This window comes from Coturnix japonica, chromosome 1 (assembly GCF_054131305.1).
Source record: "Coturnix japonica strain WE chromosome 1, WE-NBRP24, whole genome shotgun sequence".
NCBI lineage: Eukaryota > Metazoa > Chordata > Aves > Galliformes > Phasianidae > Coturnix > Coturnix japonica.
In genome coordinates this window covers 154,893,518-154,910,382 of record NC_140663.1, presented here as the reverse complement: position 1 = coordinate 154,910,382, position 16,865 = coordinate 154,893,518, and the positions used below count along the sequence as shown (strand labels likewise).

Here is a 16,865-nt window from a genome sequence, read left to right as displayed (position 1 = left end):
AAAAAAGGAAAATAAAAAATAATGTTCTTAACGGTCAGCTTATTAAGGGATTTTGAAAGTAAATATTTTCAGGTGAGTATTCCTTTAAGTTTTACAACACTTGCAGACTGATATACTGCTTTATATTTCTTGAGTCCAGCAGTAATTTCTTGCACACGCTATGTTTTGTCCTGATGATAATAGCAAAAGAATGAACCTTCAAATAAGGTGTCAGCTTTTTGCTAAAAATAATGCTCCTCTTCACCTCCTGCATTGTTATAGAAAACTTAGGAAAAATTCACAGGGTTCTGATATATTTAGGAAGAAAGCAATTTAAACATGCACAGTTCAGTAGGATCACTGTCATATCACACAGAACGTAGTACTTTGTTAGCCCAGTTTTAGCTAATTGACTTCCTTTTGTCATCTTTTCCCCATTGTTTTGGGTAGTCAGATACTGAGCTTATTTCTAGCAGGTTTTCCATCCTTTTGGAATATACTCCTCAATCTTACTGCTGTGACTTGTTCAGTGATACAAGTTACAAGTTCAGCAGTGTAGTTAGAATTTAACTGTGTCTTTTTGAGTGATACAAATGCAGCTTGCTAGAGGTAATGGTAGGATTAAATATTAGTGATGTCTTTCTTGAATTATTCTTTCTGTGAAAACAGAAAACATGAGTGTATCTATTAAATAACACAGCAAAATATAAACAAGTGGCTGAACTGAACCAGCTATTTACTTCAGCTGTTTGCAGTTTCTAGTCAAGCTTCTAAGAATGAGCAGTGAAGCTAAGGTAGGTGAAATGCATCACTGGTATTTTAAACTTGCATGCAAAGGACCAACACAGCACTACTAAAAATGAAACTGATGGATGTTTGAAATTGCTAAAGGTCTGATTATCTGAAACCCCATGTTTCACTTTGTTATCTGCTTAATGAAGGTCTCTTTCTGTTTTTTAATTATTACATCAAATGAGGCTTGAGAGGATAAAAAGCATTAAGGATTTTCGAAGTCGTTGTGTTGGTATATTTTTTTTCCCCTGTTTTTCTATTTTTTTTTCCTTTTTCAGGATGAAGTTTCATTATTGCTAGTAGAAAACTTTTCAATAGCAGAAACTTTTAATGAGCTTTTTATCTCACTGAATTAACTTGATCATATCTTCGGCAGCATAATTATTGATACGGACAAACTGGCTCAGAGATGAATTTCACGCGTTAAACATGGTGGTACAAAAGCACACGCTAACATGTAATTGTTTTGGAACAAAATGGCCAGCAGTAATACTTCCAAGTGGATCTGAGAGACACACTTTTCATTCCCACTGATGGGGAAGGTGAACTCCCTATTTAAAAAATGGAAGTGCGTTTTTGGTGACTATTACAGTTCATGCCCAGTTTTAGTGCGAGCTTTTTTTTCCCTACACTGATTTCGCATACCTGGAAAAGTGTAATTAAGACATTTTGAAATGTGAATTGCTTATGGGTCTTTTGAGAGTTTAGAAATACGGTAAGGATTAGCAATAACCATTTCTGATTTGGAAGTTGAAAGGCGCCCTGCATGCAGTGGCCTTTTTGGTCTTCTTCCCAAAGCTTCTATTCATACAATGCATGAGCATCAAACCTTAGGTTAGTTGCTACTCTGCATTTCTCTGAATATACAGTTAGGCCCATTTGTAGCTAGGGTAGCACTAATGTCAATGTGTTCACACAGTGAAGCTTAGAGTTGTTTTTTAGAGACATGTTTGGCTATAATAGCTTAAATACACTCATGTTCCAAGTACGCATAGATAGCATGCTTAGGAGATCAGTTCTAATTGTGCTTGTAGTTACACCTCAGTTTTTAAGTCACACGCTGTAGTGTGACTCCTTATTTGTTGCACATCTGTGCCCTAAAATATGCTGAGCTTAAAAGAGCATAAAACACACATATGAAATCTTGTCCCTGGTCTTTACAGATGTTATGTTTTAGCAGTGGCATGTTCTGTTGAACAGCTTTATTTTCTGATTATTTTTTAAGGGTCGTTAGTGGAATTCCTTGCTTCCAAAAGTCAAAATCCATCAAGCATGCCTTTTGTCTTGGCATTTTGGGGTCATAAACGCTGCACTGGAATGGCTTGTGTTGAATGTGCATCCAAATTTGGAACCAAAGTTTAGATTAGCATTTCCTGCTTTGTCATGCCTGCATGGTTACACAGAGCTTTGCTTTTCATGCTGGTAGAGGCAGAGCTTTACACTCTTGGTGAAGATCTCCCATTCTCTTTTTGCCTTTCCCAATAAACATAAAAGTAGAGTATTTCAGACAACAGAAAACAACATAGCAAACTTAAATATAATAATGGCAGAAATACTTAAAGAAAATAGACTATGAATATTCTATAGAGTAGAAATCGCCATAGCATAGATTTAAATGCTTATTATGTCAAAGACTTATGTGGAATGCTGGTGGAAAATCAACCTTCCTCACCTCCTATATGATGAAGTTAAGCACAGTTTACTAATTTATAGTTTTTAGGCTGTAGTTTACAAGTCCATCATCTGGTCCATAGTTAAAATGATTCGAATTTGCAGGTAGTTTTATCGTATCTTATAGTGAGCGCAGTGGCATCTTTTCCCACTTGCTGGGGGAGACTGCATTCTTTTCAGCCTTCCCACACGAACAAAATTCACTGAATCTCAGGAGTAATAATCACATCAGACTTAGGTGTAGTTAAAATCACTCATCTACTTCTAATCCAGTACGTTTTAAAGGAAGAATTGAAAAAGCAGCCTTACACAAAATACTGTGCTTTTCCTGGTTAAAATGATCTCATCCATCTCTTTCATTAGCAGGAAGAATTGAGGTACTTCCTCATGTTCTGAGTATCAAATATGATTTAGCCCCTTTGATTCTTTAAGTGCTTGATATTTCAATAAATTGGATTTGGAAGGGTCAGTGCCATAATGTGTCAGCAGTGACTTTGATTTTTAGGGATCAGGTGGGGGCAGGCTGCCAGCACTTCAGCAGCTGCTGTAGGTGTCTGTGTCAGGCTGGTACTTGGCCTCACTAGCAAGTCAGCAGAGGACAGTTTGGAGTTCCAATATTGTATCTCTTGGCTTTTTATTTTGAACCTTGTATCTGCCTCAGTTCCATCATAGACTCCCTGGGTATACTATCTCATTGCAGTGCTTAAAGTGTGTGCCCTCTAGGTGAAGTATTCTTTATATTTGTGCTTCATCAGAGCCAACTGCCAGGCATGGGAACCAAATATTCATAGGTGCAGAGGCAAAAATCGATCATTTTATAAAGCACTAAGTATTTTTCTCCAATATCTATCACTGTTTTCTCTTTAAGTTTTTCTGTTTTTTTTGTTTTGTTTTGTTTGTTTTTGGGTTTTTGTTTGTTTGTTTTTTAACTGAGTAGTTGGATAGCCTGTACCTATGAAGTCTGAAGGGAAGAGCTGTTACTTGTTATGTGTCTGACTTTATTTGACTGAGGTTCAGTTGGAACTAATTGTGTTGCCTGCTTACAGCTGCCTTTTGTAGTGTATTTGTGCCTGTAACGGCACAGTGAGTCTTTGGTTCACAGAATATTTCCATATCTGCATCTACCAGTTGGAGAACATGTTAATGTTTGCACTCGATGTTGCGATTTTTCGCATCATACCGTGTGGCCCTTTAATCAAGTTGTTTTCAGCTGCTGTTTGTGCAACAGATTGCAATTTCATAGAATTTGTGAGCATTAGCATCTGGCTAATACAGAATTCCATCAATTATGCAGTTTGCGTTGTGTCATTATGGTGCTAATTTTCTTTGTCCTAAGCATAGCACTGTCTCGTTTCAAGAAAACCTACTATATGAGATAGGAGATAGTTTGTGTGTATTGATGAAGTATTTTATATGTATCAATGTCTTGATACCAGTCTAATGCCAAAAACTGCCAGCAAGTAGGATTTCAGGTGTCTTATTGTTTGTATGCTTTACCTTAAGAATTAAGAAGGGATGCCTGGTACTGTAAATCTAACCCCTAATGGACTAGACTTTTCAAAAATGTATAGCAATTTTTATCTAAAAGATAATGAGAACTCAAGAATGTTATCTAAGCACCTGTTGTTTTTATTCTAGAGGTAGTGTCTCTGCCTCAGTTAATTGATTTGCCCTGGCAAGCATAAACCTGCAGTCTGCTGTAGATTTAAGCCTACGTTTTTCCAGTGGGGAAATAGGGTTAGTGCCTACAGCTGAATTAAAATAGGTAATGTTTAAATTATAGTATATACACATACATAAAAAGTAAAACATATTTAATTTTAAGATGGCAACTTGGAGTTTAGTCTGGAAACTTGAATATGACTAAGAAACTGAATAGGTGAGGCTTCTATTTGAATGAGAGGCCAAGAGGTTTTGTCAAAAGCCAATCCTACTATAAAATGTAAGCCTAGCAGCATTAATGGCTAGATAACTAGAATAGTGAGTAAGTATTGGTTATGTCGGTGTTATTCCCTGGCTTTAAGCTTGGCAGTGTTGTATGAAACTGATCTAACGGGGCAGAGTGGTTCTCTAGTATGCATTTCTGACAATTGAAGGACATAAGTATTGAAAATCATACTCACTGTCCAGTTGCTGACTCATCCAGTAAACTTTTGCTTGAATAGTAATATTTTGTGTCTGTCCAGTGTCCATTCCCTTTAATTTGTGTGTTTTTTTCCATCTGCATGTAACTGCTCCTGCTTGTGGAGAGCAGGGTGTTAATCTGATTTCATCCAGTAACGGTGCTTGAGGATAAATGATCTGAACGTACTGTGCATTTTGTCAATGTCTCCTTGAGACAAAAGGCTGCATTGGACAAATCCAGAGTATTTGTCACTGGAATCAATTTAAGGTGCTGACATTGTTGCTTTAGTTGAAGATGGCCATTTCTCATATTGTGTTCATCCTTCATTCACCAAATACTCTACCCCAGGACTTTAAATCCCAGAGCGCTCACTTCATTTTGTGCACTGTTGTTGAAGTGGCACCCATCCTACTCTGCTCTGCTCCTGCACTTCTGGGGCAGCTGTGCTAAACTAGGAGCAAGTTGTAACTGTGACTTCATGTAGTACAATAAACTAAACTAGTGATTGATTCAGATACCTTAATAAGCTGAACTGCGAACTAAAGTGGTTCAGAATCAATTTTTTAACAGCCAGGTTGTTCCTGCTGTAGTGGTGATAAACTCCAAGAGGGAGTCATTGGGAGGTGTTTGGGCAGCAATCATTCATCCTATATTCATGAGTCAATACTCAACCTTCAGTCAGCTTGTCTTTAATCTGAGTTGATAACCTACCAAAAGGTAGAGAAAATGTTGTATATATCTCTTTGGCTTTTTCACTTCAGTTATTTGATGTTTCCCTGCTCACTAGGCTGGTAGCTGTGAAATTTGCTACTCCAGTATGTGGAGGACAGAGGCCTGTCCTAGCACTGTGAATTCCACTGACTGAGGCAGGTCTAGCTATGTGAAATCATTGCTGTGAAGCAGAAAGATTGCCATAATTAGGGACTTGATCCAAAGCCCGACAAGGTCAATTATTTTTGGAATAAAAGATTCAGAAATATTTTTAGAAAATATGACCAAAATGATCTTTAAACCCAGATTTTTGGGGGTTGGCTTTAAAGATCAAGTCATATTTGGCATGGATAGTTATATCAGCTATACTTAAAAGTGTATAAAAGCTCCGATATAAGCTGTTCTTTAGCAGCTTGCATTTACTGAATTTAGCCAGATAACTTTGGAAACCAGCAGGGTTTGTTGGCTGATTTATCCAACTTCAGTGCGATTGCAGCATCAATTCATTTACAAATCTATACTAATAAGTTGCAGTATTAAGTAACAGTTTCCATTACCTTAAAATAAGGTGCGAGATACACTCACAGTTGTTTTCCTGCTTGTGTATTTCAATTTCATGCAAAATTACTTCTTTCATTTGGGAGATTTTTCATGAATCACTTAGTTTGGCACTAACATGTTTAAAATATTAGTAGCTTTTCTTTTTGTTGTTTTCATTTTTGTTGCTGTTCCTCACTTTTACTTGCTGGAATTGGCTGTATATGAAGAACATTATGTAGTTCTTGGTTGTTATGTCGTGTTAAATTACCTGTCACAAACTGTGCAAGATTCAAGGACTTAATTGTTTTTGAAACTTATCAAGGTTCTAACCTAAATTGGAGCACTTACAGGTAAATAAAGAAGTTATCACTTACATAATATATTATTTAGAACTCAATTGAATTTCTTCTTAGATAAGAGAAACAGGACAAACTTTTATAATGAAGTGGTGTTTTTGAAGCTGATTTACAAACGTTTGGAAGTATGTGATTTATGAAATCAGAATATTAGTGAGTCTTGGGATTTGGGGTCTGCTGTCCTAGTAAATCCTACTGTGTATTCATTATTTTTGTATTATTCAGTACCTAGTCTATAAAAATGCTTCCTTGACAAATCTCCCTTCTGTTCTCATATGTGCTCTACTTACTGTGGTGGCTTTATATTCCAGAATAATCATCTTTTGCATTGAATCTCCTTCTTAGGCTGTTTTCAGTTGCTTTTTTGGTGCTTCAAGCTGTTAATTGTGGTTTTGTTCTTAGAACAAACTTCTTGAGTAGTGTTCCAAAATGACTGTGCATAGTCAGGTAGTTTTGTATATATTAGTCTTCAATAGATTCGGTGCTAGACATGGGAATCCAAACTCTGCAAAGTTATGAGCACTGTAAAAATGATACTATAAGTGCAGAATAATTTTAGTGTGCATTTCCAGACAGATACATAATGCAGCTATTGCTTATAGGACAGAGACTTTCAAGGGCAGGCAAAATGAGTAGAGCACATGTATTTAAATATATGTCATATATTAAACATTTGTGGGATGTTGGTTTTTTTTTTTTGTTTTTTTTTTTTTGTTTGTTTTGTTTGTTTTTTTTTTGGACAAAGTGTTTGGAATCTTATTTCTTATGTAATTCACTACTTTTGTCCCTGTAATATATAAGGAATATCTGATTGGATCTCTGCATTTTGCTGTGGGTCTTCCAGGCTGGGCAGAAAAGATAGAAGAGCATATTTGCAAATTCAATACTATTTTAAGATATACTCAAGAATACTCTAGTGCAAATTACCTTTTCATCCTCTGTATATTTTACTAAATACCTCAAATATCCTTTTCTTGTGTGTAACTTCATAACCTGCTTAAGAATGCTCCCTTCATTCCTATGTTCTGCAACTGCTGTGCTAGTAAGTGTAATTTCTAGCCTGGCTTCAGAGGAAATTACACTTTTGTTTTCCTTTGCTAATTGTTCTGTTTAACCTGCAACTCCTTTTTTTTCCCCCCAGTCATCTGAAATACACAAAACTTCAGTTGTACCATAGAATCAATATCCTGCATGTGTGAAGATCATTCAATTTACTGCTAATCTATAGTGCCAGTAAGAGATGAAGCAGAAGCTGTACAACTACCTTGTAATCCTTTGCAAGCATTCCAGATAAGAAACTGGTTATTGCATGCCTTGGACATTGGAAGAGAAACTCTTAGCTATTTGTAACATAGTTAGCTAAAGAAGAGTTGTCTAGGAAATGAAAAAATCATTTTGCCTGCAATATTTTCCCTGTAGTTTATAGAGAAGGATAGCTGTATGTTGTTGAATTCAAGCTTTGAAATCACATCATGGAGGAGAGCTCTTCTGTGCTATCCATTCTTATTGCAAAATCATTGGTATCAATATACTGACTTTCAGAGAGTGAATGAGTGCAAGAGAAAACGTGACTGCTTGAAATCATTTTCCTTTTCCTTGAGGGAAAAGAAGATGAGTTAATGGAAGCATGAGTTCAGATTTTGATAAGTTCTAGGAAGCTGTTTCCTAAAGTTGTTTTAAGGTGTTCTCCAGAAGATAAAATAGTTCTTCCTATCTGTTACATTCACTCCACCCACTTTTATTCTGAAGATAATTGATTATTGTGACTGAGGCTTCCAAAGGATGGGTGGTAGAATAAGGGCAATAAACAGCAAGAAAACAAGGAAGCAAAAACCCAAAACAAAAAAATGATAACTGGAATAATGCTGTTCCTCTTCAGTGTTAGAAACCATGAACTAACAGATTAAAATAGTTTAAGAGACTAGGATCCAATAAACAACTGCTTATCTCTGCTAATACATTCGTTCAGCCTTTTCTTAGGTATATACAGTCACAGATGAAGAGTGTTGCTATGTATTTTGATATAGTATTCAGACAGAGCATGCCTCTGATTTGTCTCCTTGTTCCCCTATTGCTTCTTATAAGGACAGGTTTTAGTAACTTGTGCCCCCTCTGCTGGCTGGCTTTCCAATTACAGAGTAAAAATACTAGATAACATAGTTAAGATACTTACTCTCTAATAGGCAATTTTGGCCAAACATCAATTTATAGATAAATCACTGTATGGGAGTAGAAGTACAATAAAAAACAATCTAGTCCTAATGTGTACAAATTGGGAGTGGTGTTGGACGTTGTTGTTTTGTTCTTAGCGTGCATTTGTTGTGGGGTCAATCAAAACTCCTTTGGCAAACCTTTTTCTTTCCTACATCCATCTGTCAGACACATTGGTGTTTTTTAGCTACTGTATGTTTGCTACTATTTTGTTCTGATTCACTTCAGAATGAGGAATTTTTATTTATTTATTTTTGGGGGGGGAAGGGGGGGGGATGTAGGCATATTAAAGAGTCTCTCAAATGACCTTCAAGGATCTGATTATTTTACCTGTATATTTCCTGTAACCTGTACTTAAGGATGAGGTATTATTCCCAGCTGCCTAGCTTCAGGGTGGGGTAGAGTGTAAATCCTCCCATCTTGGATACTGTAGGGATGTGGAAAGTTTTTGATGTTTTAATAGAAACTGGATGTCGATACTGCAGACGCTTATTTAGACTATAGAACTAGAATTAATGGTAAGAATTGTAAGAATTTACCCTCTCCTTTGTGTCCCTTTCGGAAAAATACTGGGCACTTTTTTTCTGGTGGTAGAGCAATTCCTGGATTTCATAACTTCACAAGATTCCAATCTGTTATTGATTCATTGTCTGTCTTTGCCATTACTTGGATATCAATGGAGACTTCATAAGTCTTCAACCACTTCTGTCCTATTTACAAATTGGAATTGTTAATTTAGCTTTCCTGAAGCTTTTCAGGCTTCTGAAAGTGATATTGAAATTGATGTGTGCTACAAATGTTATTCTAGTAGTAACAAAGTTGTTGCTCCTATTGCAGAGCTACATTGTCTACTCAGTGATCAATGGTGTCAAGAGTATATCAAAATCTTTCAGGTGGCAAAATTTAGCAACTTTTAATGCATAAAACCTGGCTTCTCAGAGGTCTTAATCCCGTGTGTATTACCAGAAAAAGCTTCAGTTTAAAGCAGTGTTGCTTGTTATCAAATAGTAGGAAAAGTTTACTTGTCTACTGAACTTGTTCTTGAGTACTGTGGTTTGTATGTGTGTAGTTGTAGTGTGGCCATATTCGTTTGGAAAAATCTTAAAGGCAAAGTAGTTTAAGGGAACAGTTCTATTGCCACTTTTGAATTCACTTAAATTTTTGCATGATGCCAGAGTTTTCAACTGTGTTTGGGACTTAAGAAATCATTATGTAATGTATAAAATAAAATTGAATTTGTAGGCCTGCATGACTATATTGACAGGTTCTGCAGAGGTAATAGGAGTTAGTGAATGCTGATAAAATGCAAGAAGGAAGCTGAACAAGATGTGGCTGTTCTTGTATAGCTGTCGGTGCAAAACAATTGTTAAATACCTGTCTGTTTCTTCTGCTTTGAGCAATGAAACGTCTCTAATAAATGCAGTGTTCATGTTCTAGACACTTTATAATGATGCTAAAGCATAATTGATATTGCTAAGATAAAAAAAAGGGAGGAAAAAACCATGATAGATAATATCATTTATTTTGCTGAAATCCAAGCTCAGCATTTTGGTATTTCAGTTTTTACCAGTGTAGGAGGTGGTACAGATCTTCCAGCATTATTGCTAATAATTCTACCATAATTCTGTCTTTCTTAGATTTCATTTGAAACAATTGTTTTTGTTCCATGATTGTTCACAGATGCTCATCGTCATTTATGAGAGTTTTGACCTTTTAAGATCTGGAAGAAAGAGGATTGAACTGAAAAGTGCACACTTGTATTTCCTGAGCAGAGTTTTCTTTGCTGTCAGTTGAAGCTGTTATTTTTGAAAACAAAAAGGATTTACTGCAAAAAATTCTACTTTACTGCAGTAGAATGTTCATTCTCCTGTTAAACTCTATTAATTACTAAAATGAATGCGTACTTACATTCAGGAACTTGATCATGATCTGAAAGTTGGTTTAAGAAGAATTTTCCATGAGAACTGCCTTTCTAATCATTACTAATGTGCTCTTTTAAAGTTAGTCTCTTCAGCTTCTAGCCTCTGAAATGTACATGCTTCTTTCTAAGACACTAATCTTGTACTTTTAATAGTCGTTCCTCATTGGTATGTCATTGTTACTCTCTGACATGGTATTTTTTGTCATGTTTCCAGTTCAGCTATTTCTTACATTTTTCAACACTTCTGACATTGAAATTAATATTTAAATGTATGCATGATGGTAGTCTTAAGCAAATATTCTCTTGCTGCAAGTATAATAATGTAAAATACTGTATATTTTTGCTCAACTAGAGGTCATGGTAGTTCTAGAATTGATTTAGCTGTACAACTTGGAGTAGGAAAAAATCCATCTGCGTATTAATAGTACTAAAAGTGATCGTTAAACTTGTCCATAAAATTTAATCTTTGGTCCTGACAGTCTTAACCAGAAAATTGGACTTGATAATTTCATCCATTTCTGGCCCAGACTAAGGTTCCTTTTAAAAATGACACACAAGCAAGGGTGAACCATGTCTCTTGCTGTGACTTGTGAGAACTGAGAGGTGAGAAGCTTCGCGGTGTTCACAGCTATTCCTTTGTTTTGCATTATTTGAGCACAGAACCACTTTGTCTGGGGAAATAGCATCTGATGTAACTGGAGTTGCTTTGTGGTTTGGAACAAGCGGTCTTCAAGCGGTCAGTTGTTGAAAAGTATGCGTATTGCATAATAGAAGTTTGTTTTTTCAGGCTTTGGATTTCTTGCTTATCCAATTTTAGCCTAGCGCACCTCCAGCATTGCCTGGGTAATGCATTGGGTAGCTAACTAGTTGAATTAAGGAGTACCAAATGAGCAAATCAGTCTATATGATACACCTGTAGGCTGAAATGTTTATACCCTGTCAATGGTTATAATTTATCTGAAGGCAGAAGAACACAGGAACAGAAATAGCTTTGCTTCTGCTTTGTCGGAATAGGCCTGTATAATGCTAGCTTAAGTAGTGAGCAAGGCTCTTGCTTTTGAAGTTTCTGATATTGAAGCAGAGTTTCTTTGTTATTTAAGAAATGGGAAATCCTGAGTTCTTGTCTTTGACTTTCGGTTCTATGAATACTAGGTATTTTCAACAGCATGGTATTGCTAAGATGTGGAAGTTCAGTGTTTTATTCTAATAGTGTATTTCAAATGGAAAGGCAGTCAAAAATGATCAGTTTGAAGTGAAGTTCTAAAATGTTGAAAACTAGCAGATTATATATATATATATATATATATATATATATATATATTTTAAAAGGCTGTAAATATCTTAAGAATTTCATTTTGCCAAACTTAAAACATCTGAGTTTTGAAAGTTTATAAATAAGAGGTTGTTCATAGGAATGCCTGACAATACTGGCTTTGTATGCCTTCATGTGGCTAAGTGAAGAGTATGGCTGGAGGAATCGGGGTGTCAAAGAACTAAGGGCATAGAATTTTTTGGTTAAAAGCAGTAGGCGTTTTAACTGTTTGTTTGTTTTAATTTATTTATTTTTTTCCCCCTTGGTATATTCTAATTAAATTTACATTCCTCTAGATGGATTGTAGATCTTCATTTCATGTTTCTCAGTTGCATGGGGCTGTGAATGTAGGCACAGCTAGGCAAACTCATGTCTTTAATTTACTGGTGTTTTTTACAAGCTGTTGTTGAGTTAGGATGAAAGTATTTTTTAATACTCCATATTAATGAGAAATATTCTTTTTCCTCTAGTTAGAAACCCTTTCTCAAATACTATTCCAGTTGCAACATCATTAGCTTCCTGCTGATATTTTGTAGTTGTGGTGAAGTTCTAGGAGGAAGTTTTTCACTCAGAGGGTGGTGACACACTGGAACAGGTTGCCCAAGGAGGCTGTGGATGCCCCATCCCTGCAGGCATTCAAGGCCAGGCTGGATGTGGCTCTGGGCAGCCTGGTCCGGTGGTTGGCAACCTGCATATAGCAGTGGGATTGAAAATGGCCTTTTCAACACAGGCCATTCTGTGATTCTAGTTGGCAGAATACTGCAACTATTCTTCATAGTTAAATGAGGCTAAAAATTCTTCAACTACTTTCAATTAAAATTTATTGTATTTTACGAATCCTTAAATTCATGTAGTTATTTAAATTAGGTTATGAACTTGCTTGTCTACTATAGAAGGAATTGATCTTCACTTTTTAATTTCTGGTTTTGCTTAGTTTTTGTGTTTAATGATGGTGTGTTATTCTAAAAGATAATCTTATAATCTTCACTAAACTTCAGAAAACTGAGCAGATAGCTTCTTCATTTTTCTGTTGGCTTGAAGTAAATTGTCCACAGTAAAGGTGGTGCTTAATAATGAACGCCCCTTACCAAATGGAGTTCAAATTTAGTGAAGTGATATTTCTGTTCTAAACAGTCAGTACATAAATTATCATTTATTTATATATATATGATGGTTTTAAAAGGTCTTTTTATTGAAAGCTGTTAATTGTGTCCACTGTTTCAGAGTTAATTATAATCCTTCATGAGAGAGTTTGTTATGAATGGAACTAGGCTGTGAGACTGGCATTATTTTATTGTTTTCTGAAGAAAAGTGCAGTGTTGAGCTTGGACATAGAAAATGTACATAGAGAATAGAGGGCCCGCTAAATAAAAGCTTGTGCTGCCCCGTAGGCTGTTCTGTCTTTAACCCTAGCTGGGACATAACGTACTAACTTTCTTAGAGTTGATATATAGAATGCTTGTCAACAGCAGAATCAAGATCACAAGGTGCTGTGAAAATGCTTTAGTTGGTCATGCAGTAATTAAATCAAGCATAAAATCAATTCTGCAGCAGGTAGAACAGGGCATATCCGTGATTTGAAGAGAAAGTTGCTTATCTAAGTAGCTGCAGGGCTGTCTGAATAATTCTATATGTTTTATTCTTCAAGTCTTCTGTTAATCATTTTTTGCCATATTTTGTATGTATTATCTGAGTAGAGATGTGTTGCCTATTTTTCCATGGCCAAACTGCAAAAAGTCTGAGAAACACATGGAACTATACATGAGAATAAACATTTGCTGTTTTGTCAGTGACAGCTTAATGACTGAAATGAAGCTTTTGAATTTGTTGCATCATTTTAAATGAAGTTACTTTTCTCTTTTCTTAGGGAAGAAATCCATTTTTTCTGGAGCCAGCAATAATTATAACAGTTACCGATGGAAGTAAATTAACTACAACAAGTGGAATACAGGAAGAGGTAAGATCTGACCTCTGTTTGCAGTGTACTAATCACAGTTGAATTCTGCTTTTAGGAGAAACTTTTGATCCTGTTGTAAGCTGCATTCATTAACAGATTAAACCCATGTGGTTTTTCCTTTATCTTAAGGTAATTTTGTATAATAGTACTGTCAGAGTCTAAACAGCTCTTTTTTCTTATCATGTATGACAGAAGCACATAGTGCAACTTTGGTCTGTTTTGTAGACTGTTCACTATTTCTTTCAAGTGAGTTCATTTAAAATATGTTAGTGGAAGAAATTGATTCCTTTGAGGCATCTAAATGCTTAACTGATTTAAATGTAGTACATATAGATCCAACTTAATGTAGTCATTTCCCAAAGAAAATTGTTGCTAGGCAGTATATGAAATAGATTGTTCATGCTTGGCTCTTAAAATGATTATAATCTGAACAGGTAATATCCTTATAATCAAAAGTAAGAGTGGAAGAAATATATTTCAAGTTAAATCTGTAGGGCAGTTTTAAAAGCACCAAAAGGCTTCAATATATTGGAGTATTTGCTTAGATATCTGGCAAACTCAGAATCAGTAAATGCTGAAACACTAGTCTGTTTTAGCTTAATGATTGCATGGATTTATTTCCTTAAAAAGATGTAAAAAATCAAGAAGGATGGGTTTGTGTGACTCTTAGTATCTACTTCATGCAGTAGAAAAACAAAAATGTAAACATTTCCCTTTCTCTCTTGAAACTTAAGGAGAGTATTCAGACTTCATGTGATACACCACATTTTGAGTATACAGAGTAATTTATCAGACTTCATTGTTCGTTGATTTCTTGAGCTTCTACTCTGTTAATACTCTATTATATTGCATTCTGATAACACTTAAAGAAGTTGCTTGTATGGAAAGTGGTATTTGAGCATTTTTGTAACGTGTTTGACGTAGAAGGAAGACACTTGAGTGACTTGATAATTCTATATGGACTACTAACAAATAGACATAGCCAGTAACTGAAAAGGCATGCCTGGATCCAAGACATCAAGTAGGTTATCTTTATAAAACTTCTATTGTGGTTTTTAACTTTGTAAGTTATAAAGTAGAATAGCAACTTCATGTTAATTGTGATTTGTTGAGGAAGTGTTGCCTCATGAGGAGACAAGCTTTCTACAGTATGTAGTAGCACTCTTAACAGCAGAATACTGTGTTTTAATTTTGAAAGATAAAACTGGTAGAATAGTCATGTAAATCCTTCCTTGAGGATGAACAACTTCAATATTGAATGACAGAGCTGTAAAATCTGGTACTGACAACCTGGACTGAGGGTACATGAAGGTGATCAGTGGGTAAAGCAAATACCCACTAGGCTGAAAATTGCATGTGTTCAGCCTCAATGTGGGGGGCTGTCTGACTGCTGCCTGTGTGATGCCAGTGGGAAAGCTGAAGGAAACTTTTTCTTTCACATGGATATTTGCATTCTTACCAATGAAACTGGCTTTATTGGAATGTTGTCACTTGCCCTGCTATACACTGTCAGACTCTGTTTCAGAGCTGTGTCTGAATTCTTCAGTTATCCTTTCCCTATGGAATTTAAAACTTTGTCTCAGACTAAAGATAAATGGTGCAATCTATGCAACTCTCATCAGTACTGATCAGTACTAACGAATCAGTGCTGAGAACCGATGCAGGCACTTTTCAGTACCTATGTTCAGCATGGCACGCTGAGCAGATTCTTCCTTTGATTCACTTTTACTTAGCTGTAACTTAAGGAACTGAGGGATTCATACTGTTTGAATACCATCATTAATTATAAACCCGACGCTTTAAGTTCTTGGAAGTGCCTTTCACTTCTGTCATGGTCCCTCACATTTGGTCTTTGACTCTTCCTAATATTTCCTTTGGAAAGTGCTCAACTGCTTGAAAGGATTTAATATTCCTCTTTACATTACAAAATACTGTAATTTAATGGCTAGTCACTCCGATGTCATACTTCTCAAGTTTTGCAGCTTCTGGGATATCTCCCCATGTTCCTTCTACATATACTCCATTTTAGTATGAAGCATTAAAATCCTATTTGCAAGCGTGAAACTGGGTTATTGACCCATTGATGTACTGATGCATGATTATGCAGACAGACAGCATCAGTCATGTTATTTGTCCTATGTATGTTGCTGTTCTTATCTCTTCTGATCTTTTTGCTATAGGAGACTCTTATGGGTGGAATTGGTAGTTTTGGACTCTTCGTACCAAAGCTGTTGACATTGTTACATCAAGGATTTGTCTCAAATCCTGGCTGTAATAACTGTGACAAGTGGCAAGATCCTCCTTACTTTCAGCAGTAACCAAGAACTGCAAATATTCAATATTATTTTTAAAAGTAGCTTTTCCAACTCAAGTCTGGGTTTCTTATTAAACTGTGCAGCAAGTAGGTGACATATCTCTTTCACTGCATGTTCCCATCCTTCCTCATCCAAGATGCTTCTCGAAGCAGTTGGTGGGGTTTTGGTATTTGGTGCTGAGCCTCAGAGCTCTTGAGATGAGAATACTGTGCAACTATCTGCTGAGTGTGCACTTGCTTGTAGTTAACATAGTTAGCATTACAATGGCAAAATCAATCGTGTCTTTGAGATGGTGTCTCTTTGATCTGAAATTATTTCATATAGAAGAACATTTTGTGGTTTTCTGTTTGAACTGCAAATGATTGCACAGAAAATGATGTGAAACCAATGCTGTCGTTTCTTAAGGATCTGAAGTAGTGATTCTGGGGGACTCTTATCAGCTGGGCTTGAACCCTGCTGTTCATCCTGCTGTCCTCTAGTGGTGAAATGCTGCATATGCTTGGAATGTTACAAATTACTTTTCATGGATACAAGAAAAAGCTTTAGGAAATAATAGAGTTGTTACAAATAAGGCTTGAGATAAAAACAAAGCTATCTCCCAGTACTGAGCTATGAGGTTATGAGGGCACTTGTGTGTCATTCAACATAGACAACGTTGAAGACCACTGTTGGTGAACAACTTATTTTTCACTTGTTCATTTTATCTTTCTCTCAATGACCAATATGAAAGATAAAACAAGAAAAGATGTGAAGTGCATGGGGAAAGAAAATGCAGGTTACAGGTTTCTAGACCCATCTTATTTTGTTAGGTATGCAGTTGTTGTGCTGCTACGGTAAATACTTGAGGGTTTTGTTTGTTTAAAAACAACAACAAAACCTATGAACAGTGCTGAGTGTGAGAAGACAGTTGTTAATGTTTGCAGAGTATGAGGTCTGGTTTGAATCTACAACTTCTCCAGTAACGTGAATGTTAAA

At 36.0% G+C, this 16,865-nt stretch overlaps 1 protein-coding gene across 7 annotated transcripts in view; it reads left to right on the top strand.

The window, feature by feature from the left end:
• The window catches only part of INTS6 (integrator complex subunit 6), a 38,241-nt gene that overhangs the window by 4,632 nt on the left and 16,744 nt on the right, over positions 1–16,865 (top strand). For all 7 annotated transcript variants that reach the window (XR_014942140.1, XR_014942139.1, XM_015851859.3 and 4 more), the window contains one exon: positions 13,486–13,575. Coding sequence is in view for 5 of the 7 variants with exons in the window: in XM_015851859.3 (XP_015707345.2) it covers positions 13,486–13,575 (90 nt within the window). In the remaining 2 variants the exon portion in view is untranslated. The remainder of the gene's footprint in view (positions 1–13,485; positions 13,576–16,865) is intronic.